The following is an 18728-nucleotide window of genomic DNA, read 5'->3' on the forward strand; positions in this document are numbered from 1 at the left end:
AGTTGGTAATGAATAAAATTACTTGAAAAAAAGTTAGCATTTTATGCTACTGCAGCATATCTGCAAAAAGTGCAAGAAAACAATATAACATAGTGTAAGTCAAGTTAAATAAAGTATTTTTGAGGTTAAGAAGCAAACTAGACCTGGTGTTGCCATGAAATCCAGACAAAGCACAGTTTATTTTAGAGTAGTGTTAATCTTCATTCAGCATGAAACTTTACCATTACTTAATACAAACGATGTGCTCCCACTCTAGTTCAAATTACATAATTCTGAATATTTCAATAATGTAGCAAGTCATGTAAATGTTCACAAACATAAGGAAATTCACAGTATTCCTTGTGATACTGGGGGAAGATAATATTCCCACACTTCAGAGAGGATAAAGCCACAGGCAAGCTGAGGGCATACCTTGAATTCCTTTATGGTCTAATATTCTGTAAAGTATTTTTATATCCACTTCCTATTATTTACTGATTATTACCTATTTGCTTCAGTTAATTTTAACCACTCATTTATGTCTTCAAAACCTGACTCTCCCTTAACAGTTTCAGTATCAAGAACTCTCAATTACTGGCCATTTGTAAAAACAGAATTCAATTATTTACTCTGCAGGAGTTAGAAACACATTATGTGAAACGAGGACAAAGATATTGAATTTTGAAAACTCAAGACAAAATTAAACCCTTTGTATTACAAACCTGGTGTGTGCGTGTGTGTTTTTTTTTTTCAGAGCAGCAGTTACACGTGAACAGATAAAACGTACAAGTTCTTAAAAGTCCTTAAATTCCAGTTGCCTTAATCCTGCTAATAATGAGTAGACCATAGAATAATGTTTTGCTTCTTTGAGAGTGACTCTTCCATGACGAAACTCCAAGACAGATGATCAATTAATAGTACTAGCACAAAGAAAATTAAGTCTTATACTTGAAACAACTGAAAATATATAAAAAGTGAAGTAAATATTTGGCAATCACAGCTCCAGGTGCAGGCTGTAGTTTCACGTATCATTATTGAAGTTGGAAACAGAGTAAATGCTTAAGACTCTAAGACTTAGAATTTTTAATTCAAAGAACATAAAGCACTATAATTGTATACCACACTGTATAGCAACCACCTTACCTCTGCCTGCAAAGTTTGCTGGGCTGGCTGCAGACCATTTAGAAGACAGAGGGCGACTGAAAATTAAAAAAAAAAGTCAATAAACCCAGTAAGTCTCATTTATCAGATCCAAAAGGCAACAACAGAAGGCTTCCGTTCTTTTCTCCCCTTCAGTTTTCTCAGTATATTTTAAATACACACAACTAACACAGAATGATAATGAAAACACAATAATCTTTTGTATTTTATAAAATTATGTCTTCAGCACAAAGCATTAATCCTTTGGTTACCAATAGGCACACTTAGCTAACAAAGTTCAAGCACTCCAGACTTGGTCATAGAAACATTTAAGATTGTCAGTACAAGGTTTTAGCCACAGAGCTGATCTTCAAAATCAGTTATCAAACAAAAATAGCGGGAGCTACAGAAAAAAAAACTTGATTTATGAAATAAATTGCGTGAAGTGTTGTCTGCAGTAACAAGGAAAACAGATGACCAATTCATAAGCCTCTGCCAGTCCTAGATCTCCCAAGAAACAAGTTACAAAAAGGAAAATGCAGGAGCTCCCAAGCAGATAAACTGAATTTCCCGTTTCAATGTTGAGAGCCACCACAATTTATAAAATGAGAAAAATCCTATTTTTTTTTTTTCTCTGTGTTTTCTCTCCATTCCACTTTACTCTCTCTTACTGCAAGTGTGAGTAGTTGCTGAAGAAATATCTTTCTGTCTACTCAAGTTTAGCTGTGAGCCTTTCCTTCTGACTGGTTCAGGTGGTAAAATGCAGGCAGAGGAACAAGGGAAAAACAAAAGACTAAGAGAAGAAAGCATGATACTTTATCAATGGATTAATCATATCTAGCCATCTAAATATTTACCTGATTGCAAAGGGTTCTACTTGCTGAAACAGTTGACTATTTCATCAATAGTCATATTACAGCCTGAATCTAGAGTCTCAGCTTTAGTAAAAATAATCCCTTTCTAATTTTAAACCGAGAGGCAGAGAGAAAAGAGATGCATAATGTGTATTTATCCAAATTATTAGCTCAGGTGCTCAATGATATCAAATGTCAGCACTGTTACCCAACTCTTCACAGAAGATCACATATTTGCAGCTTATCATTAATAATACCTGCTCTTCTGACATTATTAACTAGTGTTTTGGAGGCATTTTGCTGCAAGTAAGCAGAGGAGGCCCAGGCAAAGCTCCTGGGTGCACCCTGACCTCACAAGTTGCTCCAAGCAGAAGGCCCAGACAACTGTTACGATTTCAGCACTTCAACAATGTGTTGAGATTGACATTTCATTTCAAGAGTTTCATATATAATAGGCTGGCAAATGTCACCACATTTCTCTCATTCTACTATCCTCTTTAAAACCATTTTTGGCCAATGATCTGCAAGAGCTATTAAGTTCAGAGGGTCAAAAATCATGGAGGATGAGACTTTTAGAAAAACAATACCCATATTTACTAAGTTAGTCTATACATGGAGAACTCAGCATCTCTATTAGAAGCCAGAAATACAATTTTTGGTAACACAGGGAAAACAACATGCATCTAAATGCAGAATTGGTGAAAATTCAATTACAAATTAATTAATTTCCAATATGATCTCTTCTGTTCATCTCTTATTTTACTTCTCCCTTTCTGTATTACAGTACTGGCATATCTCGCAATACAGGGACTAACACTCACTTGAATTTAGGAGTATTTTAAGATTCTAAGTTCTCTGTAATGTAGTCTTTAACATTTTATTAGCAGCAACTCATTAAGAGAACTTTGATTTTTCAGACAGAGAATACAGATTAATTTAAACAAGAGTAATTAATATCTGAATAAACATTTGTTTGTGGAAAAATGAAGTATTAGCAATAGCCTACATTAAAGACAATTATTTACAATTTTTTTTAATAATTAAAAGTATCCTAGGAAAGACAAGATTTGATGTAGTACTACTACAACTACTACTGTTTTACATTTATACTAAAAAGCCCATAGATTTCTTTTGCTATTGGTACCTAAACAAACTTTCATCTATTCAGCTCAAGATTGTCTATACAGTTTATTACACCACTGACTGCAGCACAGACCCACCCTGTAGTAGTGAGCACAGCTGCAAAATACTGCTAATACATATTCCATACTGTGGAGACAGGAAAAGACATGATCCCTGATCTGAATGAATCTCCCTGTCAATGTCTCTTTCTCATACTTTCCAGCGAAAACAGATAAAAAAGATTAACACCATTATTTGTTACTTATTCTTTGCACCAGAATGCTGGACATCAAGATGTGAAACTTAAATATGTCTTGGTCTAACAGAAGCTTCTAAGGACTAAATATATGAGTAAGAACAGCCTGCTAAAATCTAGTTAATGATTGCCCTTATTTTTCACCTTGCTAGGGTAATATCATCATACAGCAAAACCCAATAAAAGATTTTTTATTAAAAAAAACGAAGTGTGACAAAATACAATTGCAGCTTTTTCGCACACCACAGCAGCCTGGCTCATTTGCTCTTGAGAAACAGTTTTTATTTGTTTATAGGCTAAGAAACACTTAAGGGACCCTTACTTGAGGCTCTCCTGCGAGCTGGAGGATGACCTGTCTGACTGGGGGAGAGATGCTATACTGCCAGAATTCTTCAAGTAGGTCTGGAGGCTTCTTTGATAGGGTGGTTCAAGAGAATTGTAGAGAGTCTCAGCTTCACTAGGAAAGTGATTTCTAAGACCCAAATAAGCCCTGCAAAATAAGAGAATAAGCATGTGCAATTACTCTATATTTTATTCGAAGTGTGGAGTCAGGAAGTAAAGATTACACAATGAACCAGGGATGGGAGGGAAAGGAACTCAGACTGAAAATAACTAATGCATACAATACCGCTCATCAAATCATAAAAGAAACTAGCTACACTGACTGAATTAGAATTTTCAAAATAATTAACTTTATCCTCTGAAATTCTCACATTCACTTAATAATTCTGTGGGGAAGGCAAGAGAAGTTCTTTTCTGGACCACTCACTAGTTAAAGTGCTGCAGTTGTTTAATGACTTAAAGGGGGTAATCAAGAATGATTCTGCAGCAATATCAACCTATCAACCTTTCTGACTCCTTTTTCAGTAGAATCCTAAAATACTGCACAACAGTATTATTTGGCTCAACTTTCAGAATGTCTTTTGCAAAATAAACTATACATTAATTCAGGACTTCAAGAACAGAAATATCAATTTTCAACCTAATGTGTGTCCTCTTCTTCAGCCACAGTTAGCTGCTCACCTCCAGGTAAAGCATTCTTATCACTCACGTAAAACATAACATTTTTCAAAGCAAAAGGTAGTCAAAACTCACTTTCTTGCCTCCACTCTTGCTTCTGCATCAGCGTCATGAATGCCCTTCTTGATGGTTTCAACCAAGACAGCTGCATGCCTAGGAGAAAGACATTCTTCATGTTATTTTGTTACTCCAAATTATATTTTAAGTATTCAAGTTTAACACTTCAATTGATATTTCTCTAAGTAAAAACCAGCTGAGGTAGTAGTTCCTTCTAAGATACGAAGTAAGCAAATGCTTGAGTAGACCGATGACATAATTGCACCTTCTGTAAAGGTTTAGGTAAGCTTCCTCTTTCAATTTAGAAGAATTCTAATCTACTTTTCAGACATACATCCACCCATCACACTTTAAAAGTTATTTTAAAATATCTTTTCTAAAGACATCTGCTTTCCTGAAAAGGAAAAAAAATATTTCTCCTACTATATTAGTAGTAAGATAAAAGTTAAGATTTGCTTTCCTGGAAATCCACCTCTGAAAGCTTTTGGCATATGAGTTCTAAACCTGAACGCATTCTCAAACAGCAAAGTACCCATCAGAACAACCAAAAATTGTGATGATAAACAGACTTTAATTCAAGACATGTTTGGGTGGCTGCTTTTTTTGTTTGTTTTTGAGTGGGGAGGCTGGGCTATTTTGGTTTTGTTGAGGTTTTTTCTATGTTTGCCTTTATTTTTTTTTTTTAATACACACACTCTGCCATAAATCAAGTGATCTCCCTGTTGCTCCCTTTCCTAGAAGTACCCAGAGGGGTTGAAAGGTGACTATGGAGCTGGATGAGCTCTTCAGAGTCTTTCTGGAGGCCCTGCAGTCCCTTTGCTCTTACTGTCTGCTTACAGCACCAACTCTGCAGAGCTGATGTGCACACTATTTTCCTATCTACCCAGAGAAGCTGGTGTGCTCTTAATCATTAGCAGAAAAAGTCCTCCATCCTAATCCCACTCGCCATCTTTCATGGTAAACACACAGATTTCCTCTTTTCAGGAGAAAAGACAGATGATTACCTCTGCATCTCCTACACTTATACGGTCCTAAAATTACATTTGGCCCTTTGAAGGCAACTGCCAGGCTGATGTGGCCCCCGGTGAAAATGAGTTTAACACCCCTGATATAAGCAAAACTCAGAGAAAGCATAGTACCTACTGCTCACATGCGGTATAGAAGAGGCAGAGAGGAAGGAGAGGAGGCAACACCAAGTCAAGGCTGGAGCACAGACCTCTCCTCCTTCTCCCTGGCACTTGAATGAGAGTCACAAGACCTGATGTGCTAGAAAGGTTGTCTATGCTAGAAAGCTTGGGCAACATTGAACAACACAATCCAATTAGAGGATTCAGTGCAAATATTTCTGTCTTGAAATTCATGAGCAGTTTATTCTTGGGGAAAAAGGTATACTGGCCCATACCTTTCCAACGAATGTGTTTGCCACTCTTGTAACAACAGGTCTAAAAATTCAAAGGAGCGCCTGAAGAGACAGAACAAAAAGTTATAATTAATACTCATTTCTCTAATGGACTTGCAGAATAAACAGTAACTTCATTCTTTTCCCTTGAGGGAAACAAGTACATAAAATGAAAGTACATTTATCTGTTAAATTAGAACATTAGTCACCTTATTGCAAAGTTAAAATAGTCTATATAGAAAGCAAATGTGCAGGCTAACTAATCCTGAAGTTCAGAAAAATAGATGTGGTTCAATTAACCATAGCATATGTGTAATAACATGGCAGATGTTAGTTTTATTAAACCCAAACGAACAGACAAAAATCAATAAAGTTTAAAAACTGTACAAACTATAAAACCTTTATTAAAAAAAACCCACAATACTTTAAAAATTCAGCTATTAAATCACAACATAATGTTTCTATGGCACTGTACTTGTGTCCCAAACACTATTCCCATCCTTTCACTTGCCATTACTGAGTAAGTAGCATAAAGGAAAACATGACACCATCAGTACAGGGCTGTGAATATAGAAAGCACTCTGAAAATTTGCTGGCACTGTACAAACTAAGTTATGTAACCCTATTACTTATTAATTCAGAATTCTTGACAATTTAGCAGACAGCCGTGGCAAAAGTCAAACTTTAAAATATGTCTGAAGGTAAGTTACTGGTGAATAAATCAAAGCAACACAGATTAGGAAGGTATACATATTAAGTCTTCAAAATGGTAGCAGACTCTACTGCCTGGAATTATTTTTCTGGCTATGTTGAATCTTTGACCTGTTCTGGAGAGGCAGATTTCATTTTTATGCTGCCCAAATCCTTTGGATACATACAAGACATGGCAAGAAACTCTGAAAGTCTTTTCACTATTATAACTGATCTATTTTTAACTTTGTTTTTCCAAAGGAATGAAGTCAGCATAAAAACAATGCAATTTTGGCCACCTTCATTGATGCTCACTGAATTGTGAATTGCTGTACCAAAGCCACCTGGAGTCTAATGGAGTACTGAACTGGAGTCTAATGTTCTTCAGCAAGCTGTGGTAAGTGTAGGCACTGAAGCCCTATGAATTGTTCTGCAGTGAAACCAGAAGTTATGAGAGGTCAGCATAACCTGGGTTGAGATAATACTTGCTTTGGATGCAAATACAGTTTACATTTAGAGCAAACAGTTTAGGTGCTCAAGCTATTTCTCGCATACACACAGCTCTATTGCTTTCAGGGCTAGTGTGGGTCCAGAAACAGTTAACTGCTCTTGTGGGATTCTGTGCAGACAATGACACTGCCAGAAACCAATTAATTTTATCAAGAGCCAATCCAAGTGTTCAAGTACCATGCTCTTGGAAAATGCATCATGCTGCAGATGCATCTCAGTTGTTAAACCACGCTGACCCATCATGTCCTATGTAAGGTAGCAGCCACCGTCTTAACCTCACAACACCCAGCAGGGTGCAGTATCAGCCAACCCGGCTCCACATATTCAAACCACATTGCATGGAAGTTACGAAGTCCTCCTGGTACGGGGAGAGCACGGACTCTGCGTGTGGTGCGCTGTGGTGCTTCAACAAGAACCACCCTCAGCAGGTCTGTTAAGTCTGGCCTAACAGTAGCTGATAGGCTCGGGCTGGATCTTTGTGGAGACACGCAGATCTGTCTCCTGCTCTCCCAATGCCTCTCAATGTCTGTGTTGTTTATTCTCATTAGACTGAGCAACACAGATTCAACTACAGCTTTTTTTTCTTCTTCTGGTTTTAAATCAGAAGGTACTTTTTTAACAGGTGTTAGAAACATTTTTGACTAGAATAAATTCTGCAGAAGGATACAATGTACATCCCCCAATATGACAGAAAGTATAATTCCTCAACATAATCTAATGTAACTGAAATTAATTTTTGTAGTTTAATGAGTAACACAGCTTTGTGTATTCAGAGTGCATGGCCATTTATAACGTACTCACCTTCTAACTGCAACTGATTTGGAGGTACAGTTGCTTGTTATTAAAGGTATGAGTCGTGGCACATGGGTATGCTGAGAAAAAAGAAAAAGACAAAGCGGTTAATGACAAAAGCATTCCTGAATTTGTACTGTACTAATTAAGTTAAACAGAACTAGGAATATAATTAAAAAGGCAATCATTTAAAATGCTTACTGAAACTAAATGGAGAATATTATTAAATAAGAGGCTGCTGCTAGCATGTCAATTAATTAAAACTTACATTTTTCCAAAACATCAAGCAAAAAGCACTTACACTGCCATCAACAATTTTATCATGATATGCCATAATTAGGTGTCAGAAGTCATATATGAAGGCTCACATGTGTCTCCTCAAAGGAGCTGTAAGTTGATGTTATTTTAGTTTTGCCACAGAAAAAAAAAGCAATAGACACAGCAGTCTTAAAAAAAAAAATCAAGTTATGGAGCAAAAAGCAAGTCCATCAATCTGAAACGACAGGTATTCTTTTAGGGATCAATGAATATCATTAGTACTACAGAGATCCAATTCCTTTTAATGCAAGGTATGTCAATAAAATAATAACAGTATGACATGTAATATAAGCAAGCTTATGTATATAACCTATACGGAAACACTTAAATCCTCATTGGATAGAAAACCCTTGGACTACCACTTAAAGTGGGTAAGATAAACTACATTAAATCCAATTGCAATACTTTAATTCAGAAATAAAGCAGCCTTACTTCAGCTCAACTAATTGTAGACACAAAGCATTGACATTTGAATTCCAAGTAAGGGTAACATGGTTCAACAAATCCATTTTCAATTCATTTCTTTATTCTTCTCTTGATTAAACACATAACTTCTAAACCAGTTCCCGATACAGTGTGAAACTGCTGCCTTTAAAAAAAGCTGCTTAAGAAGTACAGTACTGAACAATTCTTAGTATCTCACATACGCTTTCTCCTTACGACATCATTGCAGGATATAAACACAGAAATCACAAAAAAGCAGAGAGAAAACTATCATCTCTCAGAGTACTACCAACTTCAGAATTAGAAGGGAATTAATCCAAAAATCTGGAGGAGCCTTATAGTTGCATTTGTTTGTACTGATGTAGCTTTAAACAGGTTTTTAGCGGTTTTGTTTGTAGTTTGCATAGTTTTCAAATTGAAAAGTGGCACACGACTGTCAGAAAGGCAACAATAAGTAATATCAGGGCAAAGAATAAAACATTTTTACAGATGGAGAAACCTGTATGTTTCCAGTCTTTAGCGCTATTGACATTGTAATTTCTAGGAAGTGTTTTGCAAAGACTGAAAGCCCCAGGCTTGCTTTCATTCAGCTTTAAGACTGCACATTTCATCTGCTACTCCTTTTGAAGCTGTGATGATAAATGCTTTCTCCAAAACCACCTTGCAGCAGAATTGCCCAACCTGAATCCCACTTCCCTCTGCAAAAGATTTTCTGCCACCATGCCAACTGCTCATGGCACATGCCCTTCTCCCCTCTGCTTTTAAAAATTGTTTTTCCAATTTACTAAGAGTCAAAAAAAAAGAAATGAGACAGCACTATAAGATCTATCTGGAGAAGAAACACAAAGTCCAATAAAGGCAAAAAGATTAAATGGAACTCTTCAAGATCACTGGTATAATATAGCTTCCCTCTTTTTACGTAGACTCACTCTCATAGCAATTAGATATTAAGCACCGGTATCTGAGCTGGCTGTCAGTGGATGCTGGAGGGAGTTTCTGAGGAAAATGCTGACTCCAAAAGCTGTAATGGCTTGGGCTCTAAATATTGATCTCATCACACACTCTCTGACCAACTCTCACATTGTCCAAAGGACAGAAGTCCAAAGGAGTGTGGGGCTGCACTGTTTGTCTCCGGCATTTCTTTCTTTTTTTCCCACTGAAACCTGACTTTTCTGTCAGAACACCTTGCATAAGCCATATATTGGTTGGGTATTTGAACACTACGGACAGGATTTTCTCCTTTCTATGCCTCCAGTCTAGTGTGTTAAATTACAGCTAAGAAGAACAGAAGTCTAAACAAAACCAGGGCCAATGTGTAGTCCTGTCTCCAACTGAACTGAACCAATAAATCCAACTTAATATAATGAGTAAACTTTTATTTCATGCTGCTTTTCTGATGCTTGATTTGGCTCCTGTAAACACAACACGGTCAGTTTTTTTACATGCCTGAGCTTGCCTAATACTACTGCAAATTGTATTCTTCTCTTACAACTTTAATCATCCTTTATGAGGTGTTTTTCTTCCTCCACTCTCAACTCTGTGCCACTGGCCACCTCACAGTGCATTTTAAGAGTCTGGGGAAAGAATGCCAATGGATCTTAGCCCAAGCACTGATGCAAAGGTAATGCCGAAGTCTCAGAGCATGTTCTCAAAGGCACGGGTAGACAGAATAACTACAGATTCCAAAGTGTACTGAGCATGGCAATAAAAGCTGTGAGTCATTACATCACTTAGGTTTCCAACAACTTACAAAATTAAAACCATGGATGAGATCATACTGAATAACAGTAAGTGTCCAGCACTAATAACAGCACGGCTTTTAATGCAGAAACTACAGGCAACTTCCCACTTTTATGTGAAACACAAAAATACCAATACAAGTCCCAAAAATCTAGCTAAATGTCTTGCCACAAACACCAGTTAGTAGCAGATGCTAAAGAAACAAACAATAAGAAGCAGCTAGTACACAGCATTGCCCTCCCCTATACAATACAGCTTTAAGGACTCATCTTAAGAAGTTCTCAAACCCCAGGATTACAATCTGTACTGTGCCCTTCTTCCATGAACTTGTGCTTTCTGAACTGATTCACACATGTCCGGCCTCTTCAGTATTTTGTCATTAACTCCACGATTCCAAATCTGTTTGTTTGTTTGTTTTCCCCAAAAAGAAATAGTTTTTGTGCATGAGTGGGGGTTTTTTGGTTTGGTTTTAAAATTGTTACTAGCTTCTTGACTACTGTCTTAACTTTGTCTTTTCCAAAAAGCCAGTTTAAAACAGTAACCCTTTGAAATACACATGCCTTTTTGACACATTACCCCAAAAAAATAATAAAAACAGACTTCCTTTTCATACCCATTCCTTGATCTTTACTATGGTAATACTGCCAGTTGGTTTCAATGACAGATAATATGTCTGCCTGTGATAAAATTACTTCTACATTAAAGCATGATTTAAAGTCTGTATTTCAGAATTGTTATTACCTCTGCTAAGAGCCATTACCTGAACATTCCTAGTAAGCAAAGTGAGAAAAGAACACCTACCCGAATAATGAATCTAATGGCTGCACACCCAGAAGTTGCCATCACTTTGGCGCTGTTGGGAACCAGGTTAAAAAGAGTAGGCACAATAGCTTCAGCGCCATGATCAAACTTGTTTCCCAGAACAGTTGAAAGATGGCTATTTAGGAAAAAGAAAGAAAACGTGTTAACCAAAATTAATTTCTTAGTCTTAAAATAAAGAAGCTTACTGCACACTTTAAAGACTTAGCTTTCCAAACAACAGAATTTCCTAATTCCATTATTTCCAAGTCCTTGCCTCACCAGAAATGCAGGATTTGTGGAACGTTTTTTTTTCTACCTAGCAGACACATTAACAGGTTGAACACTGATAACTTTATTTTGTAATGAAAAACAAATATCACAATTTGAAAGGCTAAAATTCTCATGTCCACATAAAACATCATAGTGTTTCTGCTTTCTAACGCACTTTGAGAGTATATAAGTCTAAAATCTTCTGGAAATTATTGTTTGAGGTTTTTTTCCTTTTGAATGCAGGCAAAGCCATTGAACTTATAATTAGCCAACCATAAAATTTAATCCCTTGTTTATTAAAGGTTATGGTTTCAATTTTAACAAATACACAAATGCACACAACACACAGTAATTTATCTGTCCAGTGATGACAACTAATGCTGCTTCTATGTACAGAGACCACATAAAAAGAATTTGCAGTCAGTAGCAAATGAAACATCAAATATGTGTAAGTTTCAGGAATCAAACAAAATTCCAAGCTTTTAAGCCTGGATGAGGACATTTACACAGTATTTTTACACTACTCCTGACTTCATGTTAGGAAAGGTTAGCATTATTTTCTTAGAGCCTCAATTTCCTTGGCAAGGACAGCTGTATGGTCTAACAGGTCTGCATGGCCTGTTCAGTCAGGAGACCAGAATAGGAAGGGTGAACTCAGGGACGTATCTGTTGCAGATGGTCACTGAGAATTAGTGGTTACATTAATGCCTTTCCAGAGGAAAAGCAAGCCATGGAAAACAGGGAAATAGGAAAGACTACTCTGATGTAAAAACAAGGCTTTTCTCCCTGTCTTTGAATATAATGAGAGCCCTCAATATGATAAACCTGAAGATCTTATTTCTGTTTAGTCACAGCTTCTGAAATTATCATGGACACGAGAGATATTATCTCACCAAAATGTACCACGTTCAAACCCCTATAGGGCAGCTCTCTTTGCCATTACAAACAGTCACAGTAAAGTCCTGTGCCAATCATCCAAGCGTAAGTGTTCCTAAGACTAGTCCCCAATATTACATTAGTACTTACAGCAGTTTATATTAATTTGCACTAAGTACTCAATGTAATGAAGATTATTCGTTCTTCACATAAAATCTGTTACAGGTTTATCAACTATGTACATCACCCAAAAGAACAAATTCCTTTATTTTTTTCTTTTTCTCTCTGCTGGTTTGACTCTTCCTCAGATAATCTTTCCTGCAACACTGACAAAGCATCTTTAAATCAAATTAGTACAGAAGTCTAGCGATGAACACAAACACACATAAACTGTACTTACGCTACAGTAATGCATGCTTCTCTAACCACCTGGGATCTGAGATCCTTGGCTGACAGCTTGAAAGCACCATCCAACAACCGCAAATGCTGGAAAAATCCATCATATTGTGCAGCTCCAGCAACAAGCAATGACCGAACTTTCTTCAGCTAAAAAATTTAAGGCATTTATTTTAGGACACTACCAATATGCATTTCAAACTAAAGAAGTCACAAATTCACTGCAAAAATGTTCACAGGCATATCTTTAAATCAAAACATCATTTTGAAATATAAGGCAGTCATTTAAAAAACTGTAAAAAAATCCTACTACTTAAATTCTACTACTTAAATTCTAGAGCTAAAGTCTCAGATTCCAGTCTACAAATACTCAAAGACATGTCTGTTCACAGACCTGTTCCACACACTAAGATGCCATACCATACATTTGATAAAAAATACAAATGCTACATACACACAAACATTTTAATCCTGCAAGTAAAACTTATCAGAGCCACACATAAGAGATACAAACGCTAGCAGTTTACCTGCAGCATATATATGATTTTGCATAAGTGCCAACTGAAACATACATGATGGCTTTCAGAAAAGCTTCCTCTTAAATGTCAGCAAAAATGCATTTCAGCCTTTTTAAAATACCTGCTAAAACTTATCTGGCGTGTGGGAATTCAATATTTAAAAATTACAATGAAAATGTATCTAGCTGGCTGTGCTTTATGAAATACACTCACAAAAACATCAGATCAGATAAAAAGTTTACCGCATTAGTTCGTTGATCCCAATCATGTTTGTCATCTGAGAGAATTTCCCTGATTTTGTTCAACGTTTCTTCAAGTTCTCGACTAGAGTAGATCTGAAGTATTAAAAAAACAGAAAGTGTATATTGTTAATATTCCAGGTAACGTGATAAAGGAAAGTAACTTGACAAGACTAACCATACAATTATAATTCTGAAAATCTTGCCCCAATAGTTCTAGGCAACTGTATAAGAGGTGTAATTGGGCATTTTAGAGCAAACCTTTGAGGATATCACTGAGTAGTGAATATTCATTGAAAGAAAAGCTGAACAATCAATATTTTCCTCGAGATTCCACCTTTCATCTTTGTGATGATCTAACCATATCTAGAATTTCATTTAAAAAAACAGAATTCAATATGAACAGAGGTTTTAGATAATCTGTTGCAATATTATTACAATTCAATTTCATTTTCATACCTACTACTATAATACTGACTATTCCAGTCAGAGTTCTCTATTCTCTACAGACTAATTCCAGCAAAACTGATGCCAATCTAATCATACAGTAGTCACTATTTGATGATACATGAATTAATGCATTTATTGGTAACTGCCCACATACAACAGTGGATTTCTAAATAAGAAAATTAAAGAAAAGTAGTCATGAAAACATATTATTAACATCAGAAATAAACAGACTTCCCTTCTGTTCTCCTAGACAAAAGCCACACGATGCTCTTCTCTGCTTCATCTGAAGAGGCAAACTTTTAAGGTTATTTTTTTCTCCAAGATTGAGAACAGGTTGAAGAGGATATGAAGCACATTACTAACTAGACTCCTGATCTGGCCAGATTTTTTTTTAAAAACTTATTTTCTGTAAACATATTGGGATAAACTCGGTTGCCCATACACAGGCACCTGGTGCCATTTGGGACGCATCCAAGACATCCACAGATACTATATGATTCGGGACTTCAAGGAAACTCATACCATTCTAGAATGAAAGCTGGAGGCCAGCATGATGCCTTTGCCTTAAATAGCACCTAAATAGTAGGTTTTGATGCTCCGTCATTATTTATTTAAGTCCAAGACATAATTTTTGTATGTGCAAGAGCACAGAGCATGTAGAGGCAACAAGAACTGATGGTGAGGACACCTTGCTTTGCATGAATTGGTGAAGAGCTTTGACACTGGTCTCTTCAACACACTGTTCTGCATGTATATATTCATCTTGTTATTTGTAAAAAGATTTAGGACCATCTTTCTTCTGTTTTACAGCTAAGCTGAATGTTTATTTTCTACAAAGTACCTTATTTCCCAGGTGATCTGAAATTACTACAAGTTATTCCAAATACAGCCTAGTCTTCCAATTTCCATAGCATATCAAATTAATTTAATTTATAGTAGATATGGGACCTTGACTCTACTGACATTTACTTTTGTTCCAGTGCTTTAACAGAACATGGTTATGAAGGCCTCTACATTTCATTCTGTAATACTGAGGAGGTGGAAGACATCCATGCTCTAAACGCCTGCATATCTAGTGTATAGAATAAACAGGGTAGAAATCACTTCACAACAGCTGAACTAGTGCACCCAGGCCAGCTTCGCTATCAGGCAAAACCCCATTTCTGAATATGCTTTACCAGCAAAATTGAAGTTTTTATTACCTCACAGTTGTGTAAGCTTTTCCAGGGTACACTGCGCAAGAAGCTTTGCAGTTGTACATAGGACACAAAACTGCGTCCACAAAAACCAAAAAGCTATTCCTTATGATTGTTTTCTTCTTCATCAGAAGTCAATAAACACCTGGTGCATAACTTAGTTTAACAGAGTAAATGATTTAATGAAACCAGTGAGTCCAAGCATAACAGACTTTCTATTCCACTGCCCACAAAATTGAACATGAGTCTTCTATCACTATTTCATATACTTGTGTATGCTGGTATCATGTAATACTTGTTACACAACACTAACTTGCTCTAACGCTAATGCAAAAGGTACCATACCATTAAGAACGAGTATTACATGCGTCTCAGTAAGAATTTTAATCAAATTAAATTTCCATTTCCAAAGAAAATTCCTTATTTTCCTTTTAAAAGTGGAAGGGACTAGTCACTAGTTAACTAAATTAACTAATTTCACATTACAGTGACCCTAATGCCATCAGAATTTGTGACATGATCTGACCTCCTCCGGCTCCCCCTTTACCATCACTCACCTTGCTCTGTCTCCTTCCCAGTTCAGGGTTTTGACATACAACTAGCTAACCCTACAAGAGGAAACGCAAACATTTCTCTGCCAACTCAGCAGCCTGTGCCAACTTATTGCCAAGAAGTGAAGTGCAACAACAAGGGAAGCAGGATCATGCCTTTCAGTGGCAGCTGAGAGCTGGTTAGTGCAAACTCAACTTAGTCTGAGGTTCTGGTCAAGGAATGATTACCTTTTTTAAGGTGTCTCATTGAGTAGATCCTCAAGAACAGCACAGCTTTTGTTGTCAGCCTATGTGTTATCAGAGACCATGTGCTGTAGTTACTGCCGCTGGACTAAAACATGCCAGGTGATAAACAAGCACAGAAGCAATATGTACAATGGGTTTATGTTTGTGCTACTTGCATGCCTAGGTAAAGAATTTAATTTTTTTCTTTAATTACCTGGCACAAACAGCATTGGATCTACGCAATTTCTGCTATTCAAATTGGCACGGTAATGAGGACTTTAGTAAATGGCATAATTTTATCTTGTCATGAAATTAAAAATGTAACTCCACCGAAAAATCCCAAAGTGTCAAGGCTGTCCATACACAGATTAGTTTCAGAGGAATAAAAGCTAACATTTAAATAATTTCTTTTCTCCCTGCCCTTGATTAATTATGCTTTTAGAAAGCCAAGATGAAACTCTCTCTTCAGTCAATAACATAACAGATTTTTTTGTTCACAAGTTCCCACATCAGACTTTTGTAAAAATAATTAAATCTGTTTTGAAACAAATTCTAGCTACTAATAGGCATTACTACTAATAACCTGAACACAGAATTTTCTTCAATTTAAGCAACAGCAAATAAACAGAGTTGCAGAACACTATGCTTGTAATCTTAAATATGAAGACACAATTCTCTCACCACAGTGCTTCTCTTTTTGGCACCCAGATCCATCAGACTATATCTCAAAATCACACATGTTCTTCACAAACTGCTGTTATCCATTAGAGGGCAACACGCACATACACACAGCATTAAAGGTAAGTGAAACACCAAAGACAGAAAAATTAAAAGCTTAAACATAAAAAAGCGTAATAACTATATAGAAGCTATTTCCAATATACAGATTGCAAATGAGGTATGAGTAAACAATATGATATTCCTAAAAAAGTAATGACGAGCATCATTGCAACAGGTTATGGGAAAGGCAGATCCACCATCAGAGGCTTTTAAGGATGAGTTAAACGTACACATACTCTAAATAACTTCAATTTACGTGATTAATCCAAACGCACTTAATCTTGACTCAGAATCGGATGTTTTTCTATAACATAGTTCCTTTCCTTACTTTCACTGAAGCCACTAGTAAAACCCATAAATGTAATGAAAACAGAAAGACACAGGAATGAGCCCAGTAATGTACAAATAACTCCCTCTCCCCATTCTGTCTAACAAGTTTCCTTTTAGAATAACCAGGTCATAAACACTCTTTCTTCACAGGGTCTAGTACAGAAAATTGTCTCTTCCTTTGTAATTAACATGGTCTCAGAACATGGGATTTGCCTTTTTTTTTTTTTTAAATATCAGAGATTATCCACAACCAGAGGCATGAAGTTAGACAGCAGGACATAATTATTCCAAGAATATCAGCCTCCCTCACACCTTTTTTCTTCCTGTTTCGCATGTCTTTCTTACATTCTCATCCATTAAACAGGTTATTTTGGGTTCAGTTATACATTTCTCCTCAGCCTCCTCTCACCTCAAGTGAGATTAGTTCAGATAAGTGGGTCTTTCTTCTTCAGCTTTTGCAGTTGAGGAATGATCTACCTTCCTATATCTCCCAAGCAGTCAGACAGAAAATCACATGTGCTGGTCAACAACATACACCCCACTTTTTGTTCTTGCAATGTTATTAACCAACTTCACTGATTAGAGAACTAGGGCATTGAACTACAGGCAGCACATTTTCTGTGTTGTGGAATGTGGCTCTGTTCAACATAACGTGGATAAATAATACCCAGAGCTCCATGGTTTTGCCCTCTAAAGAATCCTTAACACGCTTTAGAGAGGCAAGGAAACGTAAAGCTCTTATAGTGTAAGACAAAGATTTCCTCAATGTGACAGGAACCATGGAGATAAAGTGTTCCTTCATAAAAGCAGACAGTTTTTCTGCCTACAGAAGGAGATCTAACAAATAACTACACTATCATCTTGAGAAGTAAAACCAGAATGAATATACATCTATTGAGAGAAGGGAGTCATACAAAATCCTTCCGGGATTTGGGAACTGTGGCTGACTAAATTTCTGGTTGTCTTCCACATCTCTGCTGCTTAAGGAAAACTTATTCAAAATAGGCCTAGGAAGACAGAAGTATGTTAAATGACTCAGCTGTGTTGAAACACCAAGTATGTGCAGTTCCCACACTTAAAGAACAGAAATTAAAACCTGATCTTTCAACTAAGAATGCAGCATGCAACAGGTTCATTAGTGCTGAAATAAGGCAACAGATATATTTTTGATGTATTGCTAGAGATGAGGACATGTATGTCAGACATTACCGTTCAGGCACTCACATTTGAAAATACAATTATTGCTTTTAAAATCATTTGCCTGAATTATTATTACTCAATTGTCCCCCAAAGTTGCAGCTCTAAATTTTTCAAACATTATGAATTTCTTATGAAAATTATAACACACATTTATTTTCATAACTCCCTGGAAAAGGTTACGAAAAGCAATAAGTGATTTTAGTTGAAACACTGTGGTGGGTTGACCCTGGCTGGACACCAGGTGCCCACCAAAGCTGCTCTATCGCTCCCCTCCTCAGCTGGACAGAGGAGAGAAAATATAACAAAAGGCTCATGGGTTGAGATAAGGACAGAGAGATCACTCAACAATTACTGTCATAGGCAAAACAGACTCAACTTGGTGAAAAAAATAATTTATTGCAAATCAAATCAGAGTTGGGTAATAAGAAAATAAAAACAAATCTTAAAACACCTTTCCCTCCACCACTCCTTTCTTCTTGGGTTGTAACCAACAACTTGAAAAAGCAGCTTTCCACAGACACTGTAAATTAATTCTTCAACAAGAAGCAAGAATTAGAAGACTGCAACACCACAGA

The 18728-nt window shown here is 36.5% G+C and overlaps 1 protein-coding gene across 11 annotated transcripts in view; it reads right to left on the reverse strand.

Annotated features, from left to right (window-relative positions):
* Positions 1–18728, reverse strand: part of CLASP2 (cytoplasmic linker associated protein 2) — a 148597-nt gene that overhangs the window by 53811 nt on the left and 76058 nt on the right. For all 11 annotated transcript variants that reach the window (XM_080338761.1, XM_080338757.1, XM_080338755.1 and 8 more), the window contains 8 exons: positions 13425–13517; positions 12669–12814; positions 11123–11258; positions 7829–7899; positions 5831–5890; positions 4447–4524; positions 3674–3841; positions 1123–1178 (listed from right to left, as the gene is read on the reverse strand). In XM_080338761.1, the coding sequence (XP_080194887.1) occupies positions 1123–1178; positions 3674–3841; positions 4447–4524; positions 5831–5890; positions 7829–7899; positions 11123–11258; positions 12669–12814; positions 13425–13517 (808 nt within the window). The remainder of the gene's footprint in view (positions 1–1122; positions 1179–3673; positions 3842–4446; positions 4525–5830; positions 5891–7828; positions 7900–11122; positions 11259–12668; positions 12815–13424; positions 13518–18728) is intronic.

Source organism: Nesoenas mayeri (genome assembly GCF_963082525.1).
Source record: "Nesoenas mayeri genome assembly, chromosome: 2".
Lineage (NCBI taxonomy): Eukaryota > Metazoa > Chordata > Aves > Columbiformes > Columbidae > Nesoenas > Nesoenas mayeri.